The sequence below is a fragment of the Hydra viridissima genome, unplaced genomic scaffold (assembly GCF_058129835.1).
Source record: "Hydra viridissima isolate aposymbiotic clone 2 unplaced genomic scaffold, HvirCarnegie_v1 scaffold_10, whole genome shotgun sequence".
Taxonomy (NCBI): domain Eukaryota; kingdom Metazoa; phylum Cnidaria; class Hydrozoa; order Anthoathecata; family Hydridae; genus Hydra; species Hydra viridissima.
This window is the reverse complement of record NW_028324309.1, coordinates 7,997,168-8,021,881: the sequence shown is the minus strand read 5'-3', so window position 1 is coordinate 8,021,881 and position 24,714 is coordinate 7,997,168. Positions and strand designations below refer to the sequence as shown.

Sequence of the window (24,714 nt, the reverse complement as noted above, 5' to 3'; positions counted from 1 at the left end):
TTTTTTTCTTCATAGAACCATTTGAAAATCAATTTTTCATTGTGGAAACTTGATTTTCAACTTTTAACTAAAAAATACTAAAAATTTTTTTTTAACTTCAATAAAAAAAATAACACAGGCCTGCAAAATGAGAGTCATAACTTCCTCTCTGGAATTTGATAGCTGATTCTAGGGTATTTTGGTGCGCTGATTACTAATATGTACTTAGTTTTTCTCTATCACCTCCAGATTTTTCAAAAAAGGCACAGATAGAAAATAGCAAAAAAACAGAAGATTTCACATAAAAAAATATATATTTAAAACAGAACATTATTTTTAACTTAAAAAACTACTAAAATATAATAACAACTTAACACTAGTCTAAATAACATTTAAATTTCATTTGTGGAACCTGGTCCTTTTCTCCTGGAAGCTTCGGTTGTGCGATTTTCGCTTAAATTTCCGGTTTGGATCGTCGCGCTTCAATAACCAACCATAGTCTACCATCATGTTGGTATTCCATCTTCCTTGATACCGGACTTCAAGCTCTTTCAAATCTTGGTGAAATCTTTCGCCTTGTTCTTCGCTAACAGCTCCTAGATTTTCTGGGAAGTAATCAATATGAGAATTTAAAAAATGAAGTTTAATGCTCATATTACAACCCATTACACCCAAATTGGAAATCATTTTGGCCACTATTTCTTTATAGTCGGAGCTTTTATTGTTCCCCAAAAATTTTGTCACCACTTCCTTAAATGACTGCCATGCTTGCAACTCAATATCATTAAGTTTTTCATCAAACTTTTCATCCGACATTAATTTCCTAATATCAGAGCCGACGAAAATTCCTTCTTTTATCTTAGCTTCTGATAAAGATGGAAAAACTGAACGCAGATATTTGAAGCCTTCCCCCTCTTTATTTAAAGCCTTCACAAATTGCTTCATTATACCCAATTTGATGTGCAATGGTGGCAGTAAAACTTTTTCTCTGGGAACCAAACTCTGTTTAAGTACGTTTTTGAATCCTGGGGTTAGTTCAGTTCTTGGAGTCCATTACTTTTTGGTTCAATGATGTTGTTTATCCCGGCTATCCCACTCGGAAAGAAAGCACGGGTATTTTGTATAACCACCTTGTTGGCCTAGTAGCATGCTTATGATTTTCAAATCTCCACACAACATCCAACCGTGTTGCTCATAAGCTATATTAGTCAAAAGCTTTTCCAAATTTTCATAACATTCCTTTAAATGGACAGAATGTGCAACAGTTAACGAGGCATATGTATTCCCATTATGCAGAAGAACTGCTTTCAAACTTCTTTTTGAGGAGTCAATAAACAATCTCCACTCGTTAGGATCGTATTCAATGTCGTACATTTTCGTCAAGCCTGGAATATCTTTACAGAACACTAAATCTTCATCTTCAGCGAAGAATGGAAGAAAATCTTTTTCTCTGTGATGGTACCATGAAAATGAAGTACCAGGTGCCAGCATATTTCTTTCTTTTAATCGTGATCCGAGGAGTTCCGCTGCATCTTTGGGAAGATTCAAATCTCTTGTCAAGTCGTTTAAATGTGACTGTGAAAAGAGCTGACAAGCGTCAGAATCTCCATGAAATTCAGGATCAGATTGGTGTACATCCTCTTCCTCTATATCACAGTCAGAATTTTCAATTTGTAGAGCTGGAACCGGGGGCTGCACCATTTTTGAATTGCCAAATATTGCAGGCGTAACTGATGACACGTTTGGATAGTTTATGTCCCTTTTATTTTTTGAATTGTATCCAGTTATGTCACAACAACAAAAGTAGCAATCTTTAACATGGTCGTTAGGCTCTCTCCATAGCACAGGCGAAACGGTTTTGAAGCTATTTTTCTGTCCTTTTGACCACTTGCGAAGTTCTAATAAACAAGTCGTACAAATTTTATGAGGTGCCCAAGTTTTGTCTTGGTTACTTAAAACAAGTCCAAAATAACTTTTATAAATATTTTTTACAAAGTCTGTAATACTGTTTCGTTGTTTTATCACCATAAATTTCCCGCAAATATAACAGAAACAATTAGGAGAGTTTAAACAACTTCGCAATGCCATTTTAAAGTTTATGTTGCAAGATGCGCACTTCAACTGTTAAATTTCTAAATCAGTGCGGGTACTTATACAAAAATCCTTTGGTTTATCTTAATTACACCCTTTTCTAATAATATTCACAACAATTAGTTAATATTACCAAATCATTATGTAATAATGAGCTCATTACTAAATTAAGCCAAAATGACCCATTTTTGACATGTTTAATGCGAATTACTAATACTTATTATGTAGTCATTAACAAATTACTAATTGGCGTTAATTTCTATGTTCCCTTACACTAATTATATGAAATAAAAATTGAGCTGAAGTAAATTAATAACCTTTTAGACATTTCAAAAGGTAGGCGCTCAAACATTTTAAAGCAAAATCTTAAATATTCCATATCAAAAAATCCTGACGTGATGGATTTTTTTATTATTTTTCTTGTAATCAGCACATCAGAAACTATAAAAAACGTTACTCAGATTTTAAAGAGGAAAACTATTGCAGGCCTGTGTAATTTTAAATTTAATCATACTAATGAAAACCACTTAAGTAAAAAAAATTAAGTTTGAGATGGTTTTTACATTCTTATAAGGGAAATCATTTAAAGGGAGCTTCAATGTAAGACATCATTAAAAAGGTCGAGAAAAAAAAAAGAAAAAGGAAACAAAGTTTGTTTGTAGGGTTTAAACTAAAAATTTTTTGAAGCATAGTGGATTGCAAAAAAGCAACAAATTCATTAACTTATTTTCATTTTACTCTTCAAATTAATTTAAAATCTACTATAAATTTGTACGATTGATTTTTTCTTCAAGAATATGAAGCAGCAAATATATCAGACATAAAATTATGTTAAAATGTGTTGATAGAAAATATTTTGGACATATTTTCTGTTGGCAGAAATTAATCCAGATATAAAATCATGTCAAAGTATGTCAATATAAAATGTCTGACATCTTATATCGGAAGAAAATATGTCAACAGTTCTACTAGAAATTATGATGTAACAACCCTGGCAAAAAATAAAAGTATTCAGCTGGTTTGTTGGCTCTCCAAATCAGGAGACCACAAGTGATAAAATTTTCTCTTAAACATCATTCTATTTGATTATAGCAAAAATCACTTTACATTTAGTAGTGCTATAAATCTTTTTTATGTAGAAAATTTAGAAAAGTTGATTACTTTCTATACAAAAGAGTATTAATGAAAATTTAGTGTTAAATTAATTTTTAGGCTGCAAATGTTCCAGTAGTTCGATTTCCTGATAGAAGGGTAGGAGAGTTTTTCTTTGGTTTAATATTTTAAATTTAGGTTATCAATTTTTTTAAACAAAAGTTGAAGTTAATGAAAATTAAATTCCTAAATTTATATAAAAAAGAATTTTTTTTTTCTAATATCAGCTAATAAAAGTTATGTTAAAACATTGCTTCAAGGGTTTCCTACATCTTTGCACTATGCTTAAACAATTTAAAAGTAAAAAATGTGGTATTAAGAGTTGGTTTTATGATTTAAAAGTTTATCAGTGTAATAAAAGTTTATATTTGGATACTTATGGCTATATGGTGCTTTTTTTCATGAAAGTTGTATTATATTCTCTGGCTGGATATTTAAAAACTGATTTCTAAGAAAAGTTTTTAGAGTTATAATGTATCCTTGAAATTGCATAAAACCACTATTATCATGCCTGTTAATTTTGTAAATAATTAATTCTCTTGATACTGCTAGTTATTTTTTGAGAATTGTTAAGTAAAAATCTGTCATAGAAAGGGAAAGCAAATTTTCTCTTAAAATTGAGAAAACTACTTCTGAGCTTCCACAGTAGTTTGTATGAAATAGTAGTTTATATGAAATTGTTTAAGGATAGAAATATTACATAGTATCTTAATTTTTATTTACTTAGTTTTGTATTTTTTCTGATGTTTATTTTTATGCAAATCTGTTTAGGATCTCCTTGGTTATTTAAATGGGGAAAAAGGTAGAATATTTCAAATACTTTTATTCTGATCCCCCATATAACAAAAAATTATAATTTCAAGGTAACCTAACATTTTGCATTTTGTAAAAATCACTTCCCTCAGTTTTATAGATAAAATTACAATTAAAATTGAGTAAAACAAAACTTAAAAACTAAATATAAATTTTAAAATTTTTAGATGCCACATCTAACATTGATCGAAGTGCTCCTCTTGAACTTCCTCTTTCAAGAAATGCTTCAATAGGTATATGCAAAAGCATTCAATTTACATTTTTTACTTAATATTTTCTCTAATAATGCCTAGAAAATGAGTTGTTTGTACTGGTAAAATAATTACATAATATTTATTTTGCTCTATTATATGATTTATTAGGAGTTAAACGAGCAAGTGAAGATATTACAAATGAAGGAAGCAAAAAAATTAAGTCTGAGGTACACTAATATATTAGCTACATCAATATTTTCAAAAAACCATAAAATTAACTCTTATCAATAATATGCAATGATAATTTTGAAAATAATTCTAATTATAATTAATAAAAATAATTTTAAAAATTATTTCAAACTTTAGGATAATTTACAAAAGCAAGATATACAGGTACAGATTTTTTTAAATTGTTAATAATAATTGAATTAGTTTGCAACTTTATTTTGAACAGATTTTATAGATTTTTAAACTATAATAGGAATGGTTATCAATGAAGTTAATGGAAAAAAAGGAAGGTGCTATCACCACTGATAGAATTTTATTGGAGTAAGAAACTTTAAGTTTTTAAAGTTCTATTTTATAATTATTAACAAATAATAAGTTTCATGCATAAAGAGTAATGAATATGAATTAGTTTAAAAAAATGGAGTGTTTCCTCTTAAGAAAAATTCTTAATTGATATCTGTTATAATGGTTTCAAAACAAAGTAGTTGCAAAGACATTAAGCCAGAGACTTGCTAGTTATATCTATTTTGCTTTTTAATTATAAACTTCTTTTTTTTCGTTTTCTTTAAATTGTTGAATAATTTTTTAAGGGTTAAAAGTGGATTAAATGAAGTTATGTCAATAGATAGAATTGCTGAAATTAAGCGTAAAATTATGACAAGAAAGCGTGGCACAATCAAAGGTGATGAAGACTATAATCCAGAAGTGCCACTGGTTCCTGTATGTTTTTTATAAAATCTTTAATTTATATCTTTTAGTTAATATTCAATCACAAAATTAATGTTTTGAGTTTAGAATAAAAAATGAGGAGGAGCAGCTTGAAAGTAGTTAACATATGTTTTGCATGTTTGATGTGACAAATTTAATTAGTCATGTTTTTAAAAATCAACAGTATTAATAATACAAATCCCTAATCCACTCCTCTAGTATGCTGATTCAGCTAATAGAAGAAAGGAACTGAAGGAAACAGAATGTAATTCACATTCACATAGATAAAAAAAACTTGTCGTACTGTAAATGTGAAAATATGTTACAGCAGAAATAGTGAGGCTTTACATGTTTAAGCAGGTTTTTAAGTTCATTGTGAAAAGATTAAAATGTAAAAAAAATTATATATCTACATTGTTACTTTAACAATATTCATTGATAATATCAAATTTAGTTCAAAAACTAGCTAACAACTCATTTCCTTTATATAAAGTGTGTTTTGCTACAACTGATATGAGTGTGGAGGTCTTTTTGGATATTTTCCTTGTATAGTTAAAATAAAAAAAAGTTCAGCTCCAAAAATGACTAAACTTTATTCTGGCATTTAGTATGTGTTTTTATCACAAAAATGAGTATCAATTTATGCAGAATATACATAACATAAAGCTTTTAAACTCATCAAACAAATTCAAAGTTAAAGATAATACTACTTAAAAGTATTTGTCCAAACTGCCTTTTCTGAAGTTTTTCTGAAGTTTTCCTTTGATCCTTTTTTACCTGTCTAAATATTGAAACTTTTGATGGTTAAAAAAGTTCTTACTGTATTACACTTCTACAAATTTTTGATTTTTTTAAGTTTTAGAAATGAAATGTGCCATTTCTCAAATGAATTTCACATACTGAATTCAAACATAATAGTAAAATTTGTTGGTTGCCTTTAGTTTTCATGGAAACGTAAAATTATATTTACAACAGTGAATACAAAATAATCAGCAGTAAATATTTAGCAGTGAATGATATATTGAATATTTTTATTAAGAAAAACTAAAATAGCAAATGATCTTAGAATTCAAAAATTTAAATTTCTCATTAATTTTTGCCTTCAATTTGTGTCACTTCTGCTTTTCTTGACTTCTCTTTTGTGTTCAAAGAAAGTGATTATCTTTCAAAATTGTCTAACAGCAGTTTGCAAACATTTATAGACTCCATTTACATCTTTTTTTCCGTAGCTGCAATGTTTTAATTTAAGTGCTCGCTGTGTTTATCACTCACTGCTCCAAAAGTTCATGGAAAGAAAATCAAACATGAGTGTAGAAAATGAATTTTAAAGGCATGATACAACTGAGGTCTGAATGAGTTTTTCATTAATCCCAAATTGATATGTAATGGAAGTAGTATAATCTTATTGGTGTCTATTAAGGTGTCCCAAAAAAATAATCTTCCTATTTTTCTGGCTCCCACCCATTAAATAGTTCCCTCCTAGTTATTTATACAACCATAAAAAATAACAGCTTACTTAGAAGTATTTTAGAGGTCCCCCAAAGTATCTGAATTTTAGCCTGGTAAAAGTAGGTATACAAAAAATGACTGAAAAATGAACAGTTGATAAGTATTGAAGAGGGTTAATAGTTTTTGAAGATGCAGAAAGAATCCAAAAGTAATGTCATTGGGTGTGTTGACAAGAAAAAAGCAGACACTGAAAATAGTGAAGTATTGCTTTTCAATGTTTACACTGTCTGCTTTTGACTATCAACTGATCCTGAGATCCTCTTCTTGTAAGCACTTTTGTAAATCCTGGGTCAATTTTCACAGCCATAAACTACTTTTGAGTGAAGCAACCTTAATCAAGGTATCAGCCAGTTTACAATTACTTATTATAAAACAGCTAACTAAAAAATTTTTTTTTATGATTATCTTGAGTTACTGCAGTTGGTAGCATATATAGTGGGCTTACCTGTTAAAGCAACAGTGTGAAGGTCAGGTGCAGTCCATTGTGCCAGGTGGATGGCTAAAGCTCTTTACTTACTAAAAAGCAAGCTTTCATATTCTGGAAATAAAAGATAAATTAAACTTACAGGATTCGAGTTTCTTGGAATTCAAAGATTTAACAGATTTCTCACTTAAACTTACCTACAGGCCTGGTTCATGTGCAGCTCAGCTGAGGATGCACCAATTAACAACCTGAAGTTGCTGGACAATTTGAAGCAATATGAAGTTGAGAAAATACGAGTTACTGGAATTGAGTAGCTCACAAGACATTCTTGGTACTTTAGCCCAAAAATGGTAGCTCTTGCTATAATCTCCTCATGACTATCATGCAGTAAGAAGCAGAAACTTGTGAACAGTATGACAATAGAAAGTGGGCAACACCTGCTGACAGATTTGCCCTCTGGAATTGCTGGTTTACAAATCTCTCCCATGTTCTTTAATACAGTTGGTTAACAGTCTTCTTTCTGTTCCAGTCAACAGTGGTGCCAAATCTTACAAGCAAAATCTGCTTACAGTCAATAATCTGACATGCATCAATAATTGTGCTTACTGGTGTTGCTCTTATTAAGAATTGTAGCAATCTTGCCACTGATGAAACACAGAAGCAGTATGTGTTGCAGGTGGTTGTAAGACATTTATCAAGCTAACATTTATAAACTACTAAATATGTAGCTAATGTGAAAAAAAACCACTGTGGAAAGATTTTCCATTTTGAGTTTGTGAAGTGATGCAAAAATACCAATTTGCTCATACTTTGGATTCTTGTTTCTCCATCTGCAATTTCATTTGATAATGATGTGTACATAAATAAAAATAGTATTGCTGTATTTTTCAGTGTTAACAAGTTTTTAGCCTGGTGGCAGTAAATTTTGTTGAAATTTTTTGTTAAAAATGGTGATCTCAGTTGTTTTTTGTATACTGGTTTTTACTAGGCTAAAATTCAGATGCTTTAGGGGATTTGCTTTTTTAAGAAAAATTCAGATGCTTTTAGGAATCTTCTTTTTTGCTATTTAAAAGTAATTCTTGTGGTGGTTTTTTATTGGTCAACAATATTGATTATGTAATCTATAGCATTTAATCTCTTGAATTTTTTAATCTCTAGAAAAAAGAAGAGTTGAGAAATGTTCCATCTAATAATTTATATTTGTGCTTAATAAATTAACTAGTATTTGCAAAAACTATGTTAGGGCTTTCAGATTAAATGATGAACAGTTTCATTATTATATATATTGCAAAAGAGTTATAATAAATTAATTTATTTTCCTTTATATAACCTAATCATGTATGCTGAAAAAGAACGTTTTATAGAAACATCTTTGATGCATGTGGTTTTATTAAACATAAATTGTCTTTGTCTATGGCTATTGTGTGGTCAGTTAAATTTTTTAGAGAAATTTCATAATCTTCAAAGATGAAGCCTTTAATGTGTTCATGTTGTACTAGTAGTATGAGGCAACTAAGAAAGCAAAAAGTTTTGAAAACTTATTCTCTGTAATTGTGCTCCTCCTTTCTTATTATACTGGGGTAAATTTGGATGGAGGGGTAAATTGGGTTCATAGTATTTATTTATTAAATGTATAAAATTGATAGTATTTTTAGATTTACTGTTGATAAAATTTTGATTCAACTTATCAGCTACTTTGTTATTAATTGGTAAAAAACTGTACATGTGTTTGTTATCAATAACCTGATAATATTATTTGCCTGTTTTATCTTTGAAGTATTGAATTGTTTTATGCTTTGAATTTAATCAAACTTTTTCATCAAAATGTTTGTTAAGTTAATCAGGGCAGTGTGGGTTATACCTGTTTGGGGGAAATGTTAGGGACATCCCCATTTTTCAACAAATAAATCTGACTTTTTTCTTAAATTTAAATTTGAATGATACATTTTTAGAATGATTAGGCATTACAAAAGAAAAACTAATTAACATTTGTGGTCTGAAGATTCCACGAAGTCTCCAATATTAGCTTATAACAATAAAGAGAAGACAGGCTTCAGAAAAGTGGCTTTATTATTTTTTTTTTTTTGAAAGAAAATAAAAAAAAAGTGCAGAAACTGAAAATTTAGCTAAAGCTATCATGAAAGGTAACTTATTTTTATTTTTAGTAATGAATTCTATTTACAAAATTTAAAACTGGTTAAAATAATTAAAAGTTAATATATTATTTAATATCAGTCTTTATTTTCTTTCTGGTGTTTATTTAGACTTTGAATAGATATTATGTTTTTTTTATAGTTATTAAAGACTACAATTGAGTTATGTATTTTAATAAACTTTTGTTAAATCTTCAATCAACAAATTTTTAATATATGCCTAAATTTTATTTAGTATTTAAATACATTTAATTATATTTAGTAACTAATAAAGATAAAGATAATTAATTAACTTGACTTTGTAATTTATAGATCTTGAAGATTCAAAACAGTTTCATATAGGAGCAGTAACTACAATTAAAAGAAAATATCAAAACTATGGAAACACATTTATTTAGGTCAACATTGTTGTAGTTTGTAAGTTTAGCATACCAACTCACATTAAAAATTAACTTGCCTTACAATTTTTAAAGATGGTTTAGCAGAAATATACTGGTTACCCAGCTTTATGAACCAATATCAGCTAGAACTTCAGGATTTAATCAGGTTGAAATTCCATAAGTTTTTTACTTAGTTAACTGAAGTAGTTGGTATAAACAAATTAACTGCTTCACCAAATTTTAATGTTAATGAGACCAGAATGACTTGTTCTTAAATATCACAGTAAAGTAGTTGCATAATGTGTTAGTTGCCAATTGGGCACATTAATATCTGCTGAAAGGTGTAAACAGTAATAGCTGAAATATGCATAAGTGCTGATGGATCTTATATGCCGTTGATGCTTATTTTTCCTAGTACATCTTCTGACATTGATTTAAATCTTTCACTACCTACAGGTCAACAAAACATTACAAATAATACAAAGAAATAATGGTTCATCACTTTCTCTTATGAAATATAGTTCAACTGGGTGTTCTTATTTATCAACAAGTGCTGAAAAACAACTTGTTAAAAGATTTCCTACTTTATCAAGAAATTCAACTTATTCTACTTTATCTTATCAAGAAATTCAACCTATTCTCAAAAGTAGTAAAACTGTTTTATCCACATCTTGGAGAAGAAAAACAACAATTCTCTTAGAATCACCATAGCAAGATGAGTTTTTAGCAACAAATCTGTGCAACCCTGGAAATTGCCTTTGTGCTGCTATTGAGGAAAAAAATTATGAAACCATGTTTAACTGTTAATTTTGTTACTTTAAATATTTTTAATGTTGATTTGTGTGTTAAAAATATAGATTTTTAAGTTTAATAAATTTTAATCAATTTTAAAAAGTAAAGTTGTTCAAATTTATGTTTCTACTTCCTCAAACAGTTTTTAATGTTAAGTTCTAACTTAAATATGTTAATGTTGTTGTCAAATATATTAAAACTTAGCACCTAACAAACAAAATAGTTATAATAAAAGTTTTACAAATTGGCAAAAACTTTTTTAACTGACTGTATATGCAAGCATTTACATGATAAGAGTTCTTGAGATGCATATGATAAAACCTTTGAATAAAGTTCAGACTTCCTTGAAATTCTTAAAAGAAAAAAGTTGTGTCAAATTAACTTCAACAACAATATTTATTGATTGTCTTTTTGTACTTGTTAAATTCTAGAGCTTACTCAGTGATCCTTTTACAATCACTGTTTTTCTTTTTTAAGTTGTAATGGCTATGAAAATTAATACTAGTATAAATATTTATATTGATACCTTTTTTTGTTTACCTGATTAGTTTGCTTATAAAATTAATAGTAGATAGAAATGAACTTGATTAAGCATCTTAAGAAATTTGGCTAAAAATGATAATTCAAAATTTCACCAAAATATATCAGTTCTAGCAAGTATTACACATGCTAACCCACTGGTCCTTAACAATGCTAATTTCTTACATATAATTTGCAAAATATGTATTCTTACCAAATTATATCAGTTTGAGCAGTTATATAACAAGAAATGTCAACCCAATTTGTTATTATGCTAGTTTTTTTTCTTCATAATTTTTTTTGCAAAGCAAATCATCAATATCATTTAAAAATAAAGTTAATTGATGAGTCACTTTTATTCACAAATGTGTTTTAGAACACAAATCTTTTTTTTTTGATACACTATTTTTATGGATCTTTTATTTACCCAGCAAGAAGACAAGTCTCCTGTGATAGCTAATTTTGTAATTGATGTTGACAATGATATGACTAAAGATATACTAGCAAGAGAGCGGCAATTAAGAACAAGAACAACAGTATTGCAGAGTAATGGAAAAGTGAGAGTAATTTATGAACTTAATATGAATAGTTTTAGTGATTAGAGCAGATTCTTTTTTGCTGAAATTTTGTTTTATTGAGATGACACAGGCTAACAAAAATTTTTTTGTAAAAATAATTGCAACTAAATTTTATGTATTTTTGTGTGCTGAAACTGTAAATGGAATGAGTTTTCTTAAGTTACCCACAGTTTTCTTACAAATGCTATGTAGCCTTTTCTCAAATTTGATGCATTTTGTTGTTCTTTGTGAAAAAATAGTGGGTGATGCAACTTTATTACTATTACTTTTGGATTCAGCACAACCAAAAACACAAGAAACAAACAAAATAAATAAAAATAATTTTTGCTGGCTTATAAAAATTTTTAACTTCAGATAGTGTAATCACTTTTATTTGCAACACTTTCTCTTTGAAAAAGAAATTTAGTTTAAAGTTTTTCTTTTCTAAATTGATAATAAATTTTTTGCAGCAATTCCTAAAAAATATTCTTGCTATACTATCATCAGTAAAAGCACAAGAAGAAGGAAAGGCTGTGCCTCAACAAGCTGTAACACCTGTTGTTAAGGTATTTTCTTTTTATCCTTTTTTTTAAAAAAAAAAATACTAATTTTAAATTCAGATTTAAATTAGTAGTTTAAAAAAAAAAAAACTAATTTAAAAACAAACTTTCTGTAATTTTTTTGTTTTAGCTTGGATTTGTTATTTACATTAAAAAATTTAGGAAGTTTTTTCTGTAAGATAGTTCTAATTATCATTCATTTTTTATTTATCATTTAGGAAGTTGTAAAGAAGCAAGCTTCAGTAAATAGATATGATCGTTATGATCAAGAAAGATTTGACAGTCAAAAAGGTATATATCCAGATATTCAACTAAATCCAAAATTCAATTGAAAATCTAACTATTATGTTCTTTTTATTTACTCATCCTTATATCTATTCATTCAACTGTATCAAAATTGATTTATTTCTTTTAGCTTTTTTCCATTACTTTACCTAATATTGTTCGAACTTTTATCGAACAAAACCTCTTTTTACATAAAAGTTTTAAGTTAAGAAATGATCTTTCTGATGGTCATAGACAGGATATACAGCTATATCTAGTTTATATCTAGTTTATATCTAAGCAGAGTCAAGTAATGGCTGGTTTTAATGAATGAACTTATGTTCTTCCCTATTTATGCATCCAGACAAGAGCTTTAAGAACTTAACTAACCTTAGCTGTGAAGAAATAGTTAAATGTTTGGAGCAAGTTGTGCTATGTTTGGTTATCTAGCTTCTAAAAATTCTATTTTTAAATCCAACTAAAGATAATAAATAACTTGAGATATATGTTAACTTGAAATAATTAGTACTTGTGATAGAGAGATTTACATAAGAATAAAAAGTAAATTTGAAATCATGAGCAATTTGCATAAGTATGTCTACTTTCAGCTTAAGTACCATCAAACTCATCCACTTCAAGATAATTTTCTTAGTAATAATCATCATTATATTATAATTTTTAAATTTTAACTTTTTATTTTAGATACTGAAGGTTTTAAAATAGACACAATGGCAACTTTTCATGGTTTAAGCTTGGAAAGTGTAAAGGTAATGTTGATTAATGTTGTAATGTTTTTTGTTTTTTTTACATTATTGTACTTTAGAGTTTGTTTAATTTCCTACTTATATTTAGAATTTATAGTAGGACTCAGAGTTGTTAATCATAGTTTCATAATTCATGGCTGCACTGTTTCAAATTATGAGCACTTTTTATTAAAACTAGCAAAAAGCAACCCGTAATACGGATTATGGTTGTTACTTAATTTATAATGGCTGTTTTCCACAATTTAAAGTTGTGTAAACTTAACTATAACCTTTTAGAAAAACGCCTTCAAATTGATAAAATTAAACCATCTGTAAAATTAAAATAAAAAAGTATGCGGAGGTAAAATAATTTACCAATTATTCAACATTATTTGAGTAATTTACAACTGACATAAGTCATATCAGTGTAAGGCAGAAACATTTTCCTTAACATTACTAAGTTCAAAACAATACGTTTTTAGTTACTGACTCAAAATAATAACACTTCATCATGCTTTAACTTGACAAAAAACTAAAGCTAAATTCTTGTTACATTTCTTATAACATGAACTTTAATTAAAGCGGACGTAAATTATAAATTAATTTTTTGGTATTCCCTTGATACATGTTTCTTTAAAAAAGGGAATTGTCTTTAAAACGTTAAATGCACACTACTAAATAAATTCATTAAAAATAACTGACCATTTGACCATTACTATATACGGCACTAATCTGACCATTTTTATATATGGCCTCTTTGTTTCAATAGTTTTTAGTAAACAGTAATTTGCTACCATTTACTAAAAATTCCTTTTGTTACTCGAAATTTAATTCTCTTAAATATTTTGACATTAATAAAGGACCTCCCTTCCCCATTTTTGCCTTAATAGTAGTCAGGAGAATAGATTTAATTTTATTAGGGGTAATCAAGTTTTTGATGAAGACCTTTTACCAGAATAATAAAATGTAAAACAATGATTTACATGTATAAGAATTTTTTCCTTTTAATATATATAAGAATTTAACATATATAAGAATTTTTTCTTACCTCAAAAGTGTTGCAAATGCAAACTAAGTTAATTAATTAGTTAAACACCTTATAAAATTTAAGAAACTCGATATTTGACAAATGCACAAAACTACAATATTCACTCCTCCTCCTCCTCCCCCCCCCCCCCCTTCTCCTCGTTTAAAAAGATCCCCTAAGTTATGTACAACAAATTATTAGGCATAAAATAGAGAAAATTTCAAAAAATTGAACTAATTGCATATTTTTATATCATTTTAACTGACAATAAATTTACAGTAAAAGGTAATCAGGTTTTTTTTTATAAATCGTATAAATGCGTCAATTGTAAATCTTAAAGAAAGAAAAAAGGAATTATGATACCATAATTACAATAAAAAAAAAAAAAACCCACATAAAAATTGAAAATCAAATTAAGATATAAATTGCATTTTTAGCATAGCGTTGTCTTGGCTTTTAGTAAATAAATAAAAGCAGTAAATTCCAATAATGAAACTACCTATTACTCATTTTTAGAAATAGACACCAATGTGAAGGTAAGCCAAGTAGTCTATCAACACAAAACATTACAACAATAACACATAACAAAAGAATATTTACACCCTTGATCCTAAAAACCATGCGAAAATAACAAACCAAATCAAAATATAAAAAGCAAAATTAGAAAACCAATTTAAAGTTAACTATATTTATCTTTTTACTAAACATATAAATACATAAAAGTATATTTGTTTTTTTCTTCAATATTAGTTATTCAATTACTTCAAATTTAGGACATTAAAACACCCTAGATTTAAAGATCAAGCTTGCATAATCTCTCATACACATTACGCTAAACATTAACAGACATGTGTTTCTAGAATAATTAAAAAAAGGCTAGGCAACACAACCTAGCTCTAAAGCAGTAACACCGCCTGGCACTAAATGCTGGCAAGTCACACCTCTGCTATTAGTACACCGCTTGGTTGGCAAGGTTATCAATTTTGCTTAACATAATGCCAAGTCACCACTTTGAAAACATGGAAACAACATAATTTAAACATTTATACAACTATAAACAAATATGATTTTATATAACACTTATAAACACATTTTATAACAATATTAAATGACAGATATATTTATCAAAAACTATGAAAAAAAAAATTAAAATAATAAATAAAGTTATACATACAAAATGTGCTCACAACCTACAAACAGTAAGTTTTTGAAATGAAAATCTAAATACTATAAATTAAGAACATTAGAAAATATAACATTATTTGTGTAACACTTTTCACCTACCATACCTTGAATGAGATGTTTATCAATTTTGAAAAACAAACTATTAAATGCTCTAGTTCTTGAACATGCAACATATAGTTGACCATAAAAGAAACACAGTTTTTTGAGATGTACCCCAACTCTATCAAATGTTTGGTCTTGACTTTTATTAATTGTCATTGAATAAGCCAGTCTGAGAGGAAACTGACCACGTTTCAGAACAAAAGGTAAATTGGAATCTGATGGAGCCAACTGAATTTGAGAAACAAAAACCCGTTTACCATCAGAAACACCTGTCAGAATCTCTGCATAAATATAATTATTTTGAGGAGCACAAACTTTCATTCGAGTTCCATTGCACAACCCAGCTTTGAGATCTAAATTTCTAAGTAGCATAATTACACAACCAATTTTCAATTTTAAACAATGAGGTGGCATACCTAAAGGAGTAAAGCTGTTCAAAAACTCAATAGGAAAGTTATTTCTTTCATTAAGGTCATCAGTTTCAACTTGGTCAGCACTTAAATAAATTTTGACCTCACCCGGCAGACATTCAAGCACTTCTTCATTGATTAATAATGAATCAACATTAGGTGATGTTAAAATCACGCGTTTAGAATAATCATTTTGATCAGCATCTCCAAAAACCTTTTCAACAATCGATTCATTTTCTCTAATAATGCACTGATTTGGTATTTCAATGCATCCTTTAAAAGGATCCTCCTCTTTGACAGGTATTGTTCCATTCCCAAGTTTTAGTAGCCATTGGGAAAATTCACCTTCCCCATCTTGCACTCTCATATTTTCAGTTAGCACAAACTTCTGCACCCATTGCCAATGCAAAGAACATTTTATATACAATTCTACTATTTCAGCTGGTTGTCCTCTTTTCACAACAGGAAGAATTTGCCTAAAGTCACCATCAAAAAGAAAGATTTTTCCTCTGAACGGAAAGTTGTTGTTGCAAATATCTTTTAACAACCTATCAATTGCATTTAAGGCATGTTTAGGTATCATGGATGTTTCATCAAGCAAAAACAAACTAACTTGTCTTAAAAAATGCCCAAATATAGAGTTAGGAGTTACATTCAATGTGCTATTATCCAATATTGGAACAGGAAGTTTGAATAAGCCATGCAATGTAGATCCATTTGTAAGAAGAGTTGCTGCTATGCCAGTCCATGCAGCTGTAGCAGATTTAAAGCCCCTACGTTTGGTTTCAGCAATCAAATAATTATAAGTAAAGGTTTTTCTACTACCAGCTGGTCCATCCATGAAAAACAATCTAGAATGTTGATTTTCTACACTTGGTTGCTCAATCAGTGCAGCAAGGATAGCATTACACACATTTGATTGATTGACATTAAGCAACAGTCTCATTCGATTGGCTTCGTCAATAGATTGTTGACCATTTTCATTAAAATTTTCTAAATTTAAGCCTATAAACTCATCAATAACAGGCAGATTGTAATCAGCCAGCGTTTTACCACTTTGATTAATAATCTTTTCAATTTGATGAAGAGTAGCTTGTTCAGCTATTAGAAGTGGGACTGAGCGGTGAATGAAATCTTCTATCATAAAAGCTTTTTATGTATTCCAGAGATGTAAAGGATTGTCAGTTTCACAAAAGGTCAAAATAATTGAAAACAACTGTCTAATTTGCTTTGGCATACGTGTTAAAACTGCCTCAGAAAGAGTATTCTGCCATTCAGTGTCATCTTGCAACAAACCTTTCAAAACACATGCTTCACGAAACATTTCAAGGACAATACCATTAACAGTATGCATATCCTCCCAAGATGTTGGTCCTTTTGCTTGCAAAAGTAACAGTCTAAGAAAAAACAATTCTCCAGTTGGATTAACTTTATACATTCTTACTATCACCTTATTACCACCCCTTTGTCTAACCTTCCATTTACAATTTTTTTCATCAAATATAAAGTGATAAGGAATGTCTACATACGAATAGCAATGTGCTCTTTCATTTTCAGTATTCAACTTAAACCATGCCATTAGGTGCGTATCATGTTGAGCTGCACGATCTAAAGCCATTTGCTCTGCTCCTGTAAAATACACTAATTGATTTTCAGGTAGAACTTTAAGACGTATAATAGTGTGTGACATTTGACTTATTGGACACTCAAAAATTCACCACAATGCTTCAGGTGCACTAACATAACGACAATCTAAAAAAGTGTTTACTTCATCAAGATTAATTTGTTCATTTATTAAAATATTGGCACAGTCGTGACTCTTGCATATGTATTTGCACAAATATTTAACAGCCTTAACAGACATGCAAGCTTCAACATTAATGTGAGCTTGATATTTCTTTGATAACCATGGATTGTAAGGTACCACCCAGCGGTTATCTACATTGTTACCTTTAATATTGATAACCAAACCATTATCACAACGTCTATAGCATGGATAGCCATTATGAACTGCTACTGTGTTAGCATTAAATTCTTTAGAATAGTTTTTGCTACACACCCCATCTTTCATGCAGGGAGAATTTGGATTCAGTATGCCACATGGACCATGAATCATGCAAGTTTTAACAACATCATAAAGGTCTCGATTAACAATTGGATCTGGAATTTCTGCAGATATTAAATTATTGATATCATGTGCTGTTTCAAGCTTATCATCATTTGCAAAGTGAAGTAAAATATGAACATGTGGCAAACCACGCTTTTGAAACTCAATAACCTGAACATGTGTTACAACTTTCCTTAATACATCGTGCTTAAAATTGTCATTGAGAAGGTTATTTAATTTGAGTTTAAATACTCGAATAACTAAGTCAGGTCTATCATTTGCTGACTGACCTGGATATTAATTTTCAGTTGTTTCATGCCATTTTGGATTGCAAGTGAAAGTAACAAAAAGATCTGGTTTACCATACCTTTTAATTATAACCATAGCATCTTCAAAGTTTTCTTTTAAAGCTCTAGGACTTCCTACACAAGTTGATGGCAAGACTACAACACGCCCTGGTCTAATATTATGATCATTTCCAAGGTAGTTTACATTTTTGTGTAAGACATCATACTGCTCCCTTTTCAGTTTATTTTGGTGAATTTCTAATGAAAGCAAGGCGCTGGCCTTCAATTTTAACCTACGCTGAAACAGTTTTTTGCCATAAAAGAGTGAAGAAAAAAATTGTCTAACTGAAAGTTTATGATTGTAATACTGAGATAATGTAACATGATTTCTAACCAATGTAGCATGTTCAGGGTTGTGAACCAATTGATTATGCCAACCAGCATCACCCCTCAGAAAAAGTAGAGGATAAACCATAGGATCTAAGTTGGCAGACATACTTGATATAGTTTTAAGAGGACAACCTTTTGGGTAAATAACAACTTCCCTGGAAGCAGGTGGTGCACCATCTTCACCAACAAATACAACTGCAATTTATGCTGGAACATCATGATTCCAAAATATTTATAGCAAAATAGGGCTGTACCAGATTCAATTTTTCCAAATCCGGAGCCGGATTTGTCGGATTTAAATTGACAAATCCGGGTGGAACCAGAGCCGGATTTCGAATGCAAATTACAGGAGCCGAAATCCTGTAAATCAAACAATGTTTGAAATTGTAAACAATGTTAACCATTTTTAATACCAAGTGACAACTTTTTTCTGTTAAACTTCATTTTTTTTTTTTTTTTTATTAAAAAAGAAGGAAAAATTTTCAAATAATATAAATAAAACAATATAACAGAACAATATAACAGAACAATATAACAGAACAATATAACAGAACAATATAACAGAACAAAATAATTGATAAACGATTTTTTTCTATTTACTAAATTAATCTATATGCATAAGACTAAATAGTATTTAGTCTTTGATCAGTTTCGAATTGTACTTAAGAAATATTAGACGAGCTGCATTATGTGGAAGGAGTGAGCTGCGGTGATCATTGAGGACCTCCCCAGCAACACTGAACAAACATTCTGATGCTACACTTGTTGGCGGTGCACCCAAATAAATGCAAGCTACTGTCGCCAGAGCTGGCAATCTCTGCATATTTTTACTCCACCACTGTAGTGGATCAGCGAGTCTATTTATTTCTGGTTTTCCAGATACTGGCTTAGCTGAGTTTCAATGGTTGTTGGCAATTGTTGTTCAGGTGCTGACGTAGATTGAACAATTTCATCAATACATCGCCAGAGTAATGATGATGATGTTGAAGAATTATCCAGCCAGATTTTTTTTGCTGGAACTTCTTCAATTTTTTTAATCTGCTGCTTAGCATGCTTAGATTGACTTTCATCTTGCATCGATACCCTCTGCACTGTAACTTTATTGAATGCAAGCAGAACCACTTCCTTTGCAGCTGTCAGTGTTGCCTGTGATGAAAAGAATTTAGTTTTAAATCGTGGATCAACCAACGTTGCCACTGTATAAAGAGGTTCCTCCTCAATGCCTTTAAAATGCTCATCCAATGACTTAAGTAGTGTTGACTTCATAGTCTTTACACCTGCATCATTGCCTTCATTTTTCAACAGGTTCCGCAGAGCTGTTAAAATAGGGATAACCAGTGATATATGTGCTGTTTCATAGCTAACTTCACGAGTAGCCTCTTCAAACGGAGCCAGCACACAAACTACATTCTCCGCCACAGACCATTGATATGCAGTTGGGCAATAAGTTCCATCAACTTCTGAACAGTAGACAGTTAATGCACGACGCTGTTCACATAGTCGGCGCAGCATGTAAAATGTTGAATTCCACCTTGTAGTCACGTCTTGTATCAGCTGATGGTCTGGTAAACAAAGTTCAGCTTGCAGCTCCTTGAACTGACCAGTCGCAGATGAAGAATGCCTAAAATGACTAACTAATTTCTTAGCAATACTTGTTATATCTGATATTGCCCGCTGGTTGAGCAAGCCATCATGTACACATAACTGAATAGTATGTGTACATGATGGCTTGCTTAACCAGCAGGCAATATCAGATATAACTATGTTCAAAATCTATATATGTTGGTATCAAGGAAACATTTCAATATGTTTGCCGCATTATTGCGAAGTACGACATGACAGCGTCCAATGTCAATGTTCCATTTGTCAAGCATCTGCTGAAAGGCAGTCATCAGTGCAGGGGCAGTATGATGTCCAATGAATGGCTTACAATCCAACACAAAGCTCAAGTTTTCAAAGTGCTCTGTTAGCCAGTGGGCAGTTAAACACATGAATGATTGCACAGTATTGCCTGATGTCCATGTATCAGTGGTAAATGACAGAAATGGAGAAGTTGCTGGATCTAGTATTGCCAATAGTTGAGCACACACTTCATCGTTTATTTCAGGAATTAATTGCTCTGAAAAATATTTCTGTGATGGAACAGTGTACCGCCTCTCTAAAACTCTCATCAGTTCAACGAAGCCTGTCTTCTGAACAACCTGAATCGGTTCCATATCAGTTATAATCATGTTAACAATGGCACAATGAATTCTAATTGATGAGCTGTTGTTGATATCCCATATTTTCATGCGTGCAACTTGTTCTGGAATTGTGTACTGAACCATGGCTTTACTGGTTGCGGCAATTGCACCAGGCTTAGCATTTGACAGTGCTACAGTTTCAGCTTTCTTCTGTGAGTCAGCAATTTTTGTTTGCATTTCGTTTTATGCTTTAGGATGTTTTGAACGAAGATGTGTTATCATAGACAAAGTTGAAAACTTTTTAGGTTCACCAGCTTTACCACGTGACAAGATGCTGGGACACAGCAAGCACTGGCATTTTGAGCTGTCGCTATCCTTTAATTTGAAGAATTCCCAAACTGGACTGCTTTTATCATTTTTTCCTTTGCCTGCCATCTAGTTAAAAAAAGTTAAAACAAATCTTATGAATGGCTATACAATTTTTGCTAAGTAGTTGAATGTAATATCTCAACATAAATATAGCTAAACGTTAGAAAATTATTTATATTATATTCTTAATTATGTTTGAAATAAACAACTTTAAAAATTTGATATTTTGAATAAGCGTGAATGATTTGATTAATAAGCGAAAATAAAGTAACAAATTACTTCTAAAGATTGTTTATAATAAATAAATTTTATTTAAATTATCAAAGAAAGTATTATATTATGTTAATAAGGTAGTTTTATTAATTAAATACTTTAAATAATTTAATTTTTGATTAAGTATGTATTTTTATAAATTTAAATCTTTCAGAAATATTTCAACAACTAATTTTTTCGAATTTCGAATTTTTTTTGCTCTGAAGTTACCAATTTTAATTGTCACAATGAATGGAATCGATAACTTCAAAGGGGAAAAGGAATTGTAAAGAAATGTAAATACAGATACCTTTAAAAACATGGAGTACATAGAATATAGAATTACAAAGAACATTGATTTGTATAAATAAAAGCAAAAAAGATGTAATAAATAACTGACCAAAATTCAGAAATCCGGCTAAAATGTGGCCGGGTTTCAAAACTTTTTGCTGGAGCTGGATTTAGGCCGGATTTGTAAAAATGGCTGGATTTCGGCCGGAGCCGGAATCCGGTACAACCCTATAGCAAAATCATGTAGTAAACAGCTCTAAAGGCAAAAAATCAAATTGACATAAAACAAATTGTATATATGGCTAAATAATTTGTATTGGCTTTTAGTGAATGATTAAAAGCAGTGATTTTTAATAAAATTACCTATTTACCATTTTTAAAAATAGACACCAACATGAAGATAAGCCAAATGTCTGTTAACTCAAAAGATAATAAAAAAACGTCACAGCAACAACACACAACAACAGCACACATCATAAGTTAATATAATATGTATATAATATAACTTAAATAACATAACATTCATATGTAACAAAACAAAAGTAACAAAATTACGCAAAATGTTATTAAAATGCATTATTATGTATTTTTAGAATAATCTTTAATAATAAAGGCTTGAAAACAGCTAGACCCAAAGCAGTAACAGTTTGACACTAAACACTATTGTGTAACCCTCTGTTAAAAGTACATCACTTGGCTGGCAAAGTTGACAAATCTTGCTCTAAACGTTTACCAAGTCACAGCACATTGAAAACACGGAAACAACATAATATAAACATATGTACCAACTATAGACCCAATAAATGTGTTTAAATATGTATATAAGGTTAAATATATACCTTATATACAGATTTTAATACATTTTTAAAAAAATTATATAACACATATTAACACATACACAAACAATAAAAAAAACACTTACATTATTGTAAAAACTCATTGATAAAACAACTATAAAGCACTTATTACCACATACACATACATATCAAAAAAGCATATATGCAAACAATAAATGTGTGCAAACAAAAATTTTAAAATGACACAAGCAAATTTAAAAAGATACAAAATATATATTTACAAACAATACTCTTCACCTTCTTTTTTTTTTCATAAGAACTGTAATCCTCATAAAAAAACTTAACCTTTACATTTAATAACATGTGACATGCCATGTCAGTGTTGGCACAAAATTTTAATTTATTTTTCTAAATTTTCTAAAAAAGAACAAAAATTGTTAATAGCATCACAGAAATTTCAATGTAGTAATAACCATTTTATGGAGATAGCATTAGTATAACTTTAAATAACATCCATACCCCTATTTTCCTTCTAAAAAATAAAATAATAAAAATAAAACTGCCAAAAAAAAAACTAAAACAAACAAAATATAAATGATTTAAAAAATTAAAATCCTTTCTACTTTATCTAATTAAAATTTAAATCCTTTCTACTTTATCTAATAAAAATGTATATATAACTATTTTATATACTTACTTCAATTATAAGATGATCTTAACGATGATTATTTATCTTAATATGATTCTTTATGTAATATATCTAAACTAATAATTAAATTCCAAAAGGAAAATAGTTTTAACTTGCTCAAAAGATATTTCTCCAATGACTGTGTGCATTTGGAGAACGCGCTCTTTCAAAGCCTAGTAACTAATGACGAAATGATGTTAAATGTTTCTGTAGGAATTATATTATAGATAATTTTATATCATTTAACTGATAGTTCTTAAATGAAGGAAAGTTGAAAAAATATTTGTATTGTTACTACTGACTCAAATGAACCAATGAAAGTTGGTTTGTTATTATTGTTTTTGCAGTTTTGAATAGTAGTAGGTTTGAGGATTGGAATGCAATACAAAAACTTACCATTTACAAAAACATTAGTTTAAGGATTTTTGATCATAAAGTTTAAGTAAAGCCCTTGGCATAATTAAGCATTTACTGCTTATATAAATACACAGCTGGATTTGTTCTATTTGGAGACTGAAAATCAGTAGACTAGTTTTAGCACTCTAAAGGCTAAGAAAAAAAATTTTTTTCTGTGTTTGTAATCAATAGTCTTGAATAATATCATTAAGATAATCCCATAAAAAACTATTTCAGCCTAATGTATGATTTAAAATTAGTAAAATGGTAAATAAGTACACATTGATATATTAACTAAAAACGTTTTACAATTCAAAAAGGCCTCCTTTTTTTGTATTAGAAATGTCTCTTGTTATCATCTTAGTTCATTTGTTATCTTCCTTTAAAGTGCTTCTTTGAAGTGTTTGTACCTCCTGATGTACAATCTGTTGAAAAACAGTTTCCATACTTTGAAAATTGTTTTTCTGCAGACATTTACTTGTTTCATAATGTCCTCATTTCTTAAACCAGTCATCTTTAAAGCAACAATTTGAATTCATTTTGTTTCAGCAGAGTTATTTTATAGTTAACAAACTAAAACAAAAATTTTGGTTTGTTAACTTTAACTAAACAAGCTATAATTTTAAAATGTTTTACTTTTATAATAATTCTTTAAGTTGTTAGGAAGCATTTAAATGACGATTTCTATTTGCATTGGTAATTGACTTTATGATTTCAATTTTGCACTAGTATTTGTATTGGTGATTTTTTAAGTTCATTATCAAATAAGGGAACTATAATACTCTTTGTTATTTACATAAATAGTAGATTCTTTGATTTCTCAAAGATTCCTCTAACTATTATTATTAGACAGTATATTTAAATTTTTTAAAAAATTGAAATATACTGTACAAATTCCTTTTCTGTGTCTAAATACTATCTTAAATTCAAAATTTTAGCTTTATATGATCATTAGGGTTATGATTTTTGTAACTTTTGTTAAAGTTTTAATTGGCCATAATTTTAAAACCTGAGAAATTGATAGTTAATATTAAAATTTCATAGTAATATTGAATATAGTTAAAAAATGTCCCCCACCCACCCACAATTAAGTTATGCTATAAAAATATTGTTGTTTTTATGACTATTATGGAAGTATTTGATTTTTAAATTCGCTATAAAGTA

The 24,714-nt window shown here is 29.3% G+C and overlaps 2 protein-coding genes and 1 pseudogene across 2 annotated transcripts in view; 1 reads left to right on the top strand and 2 right to left on the bottom strand.

The window, feature by feature from the left end:
- The window catches only part of LOC145180847 (parafibromin-like), a 60,725-nt gene that overhangs the window by 12,888 nt on the left and 23,123 nt on the right, over window positions 1-24,714 (top strand). The window contains exons 3-13 of the mRNA XM_090101205.1: window positions 3,283-3,321; window positions 3,994-4,024; window positions 4,203-4,268; window positions 4,398-4,456; window positions 4,596-4,622; window positions 4,711-4,778; window positions 5,048-5,177; window positions 11,374-11,499; window positions 11,970-12,065; window positions 12,278-12,350; window positions 13,026-13,090. Of these exons, the coding sequence (XP_089957331.1) occupies window positions 3,283-3,321; window positions 3,994-4,024; window positions 4,203-4,268; window positions 4,398-4,456; window positions 4,596-4,622; window positions 4,711-4,778; window positions 5,048-5,177; window positions 11,374-11,499; window positions 11,970-12,065; window positions 12,278-12,350; window positions 13,026-13,090 (780 nt within the window). The remainder of the gene's footprint in view (window positions 1-3,282; window positions 3,322-3,993; window positions 4,025-4,202; window positions 4,269-4,397; window positions 4,457-4,595; window positions 4,623-4,710; window positions 4,779-5,047; window positions 5,178-11,373; window positions 11,500-11,969; window positions 12,066-12,277; window positions 12,351-13,025; window positions 13,091-24,714) is intronic.
- On the bottom strand, window positions 17,505-18,281 carry LOC149882970 (uncharacterized; annotated as a pseudogene).
- Window positions 18,752-21,393, bottom strand: LOC149882969 (zinc finger BED domain-containing protein 4-like). The gene is made up of 2 exons (XM_090101206.1): window positions 20,319-21,393; window positions 18,752-20,219 (listed from the first exon to the last, which is right to left on the bottom strand). The coding sequence occupies exon 2, from the start codon at window positions 20,084-20,086 to the stop codon at window positions 19,436-19,438; it is 651 nt and encodes a 216-aa protein (XP_089957332.1). The 5' UTR covers window positions 20,087-20,219; window positions 20,319-21,393; the 3' UTR covers window positions 18,752-19,435.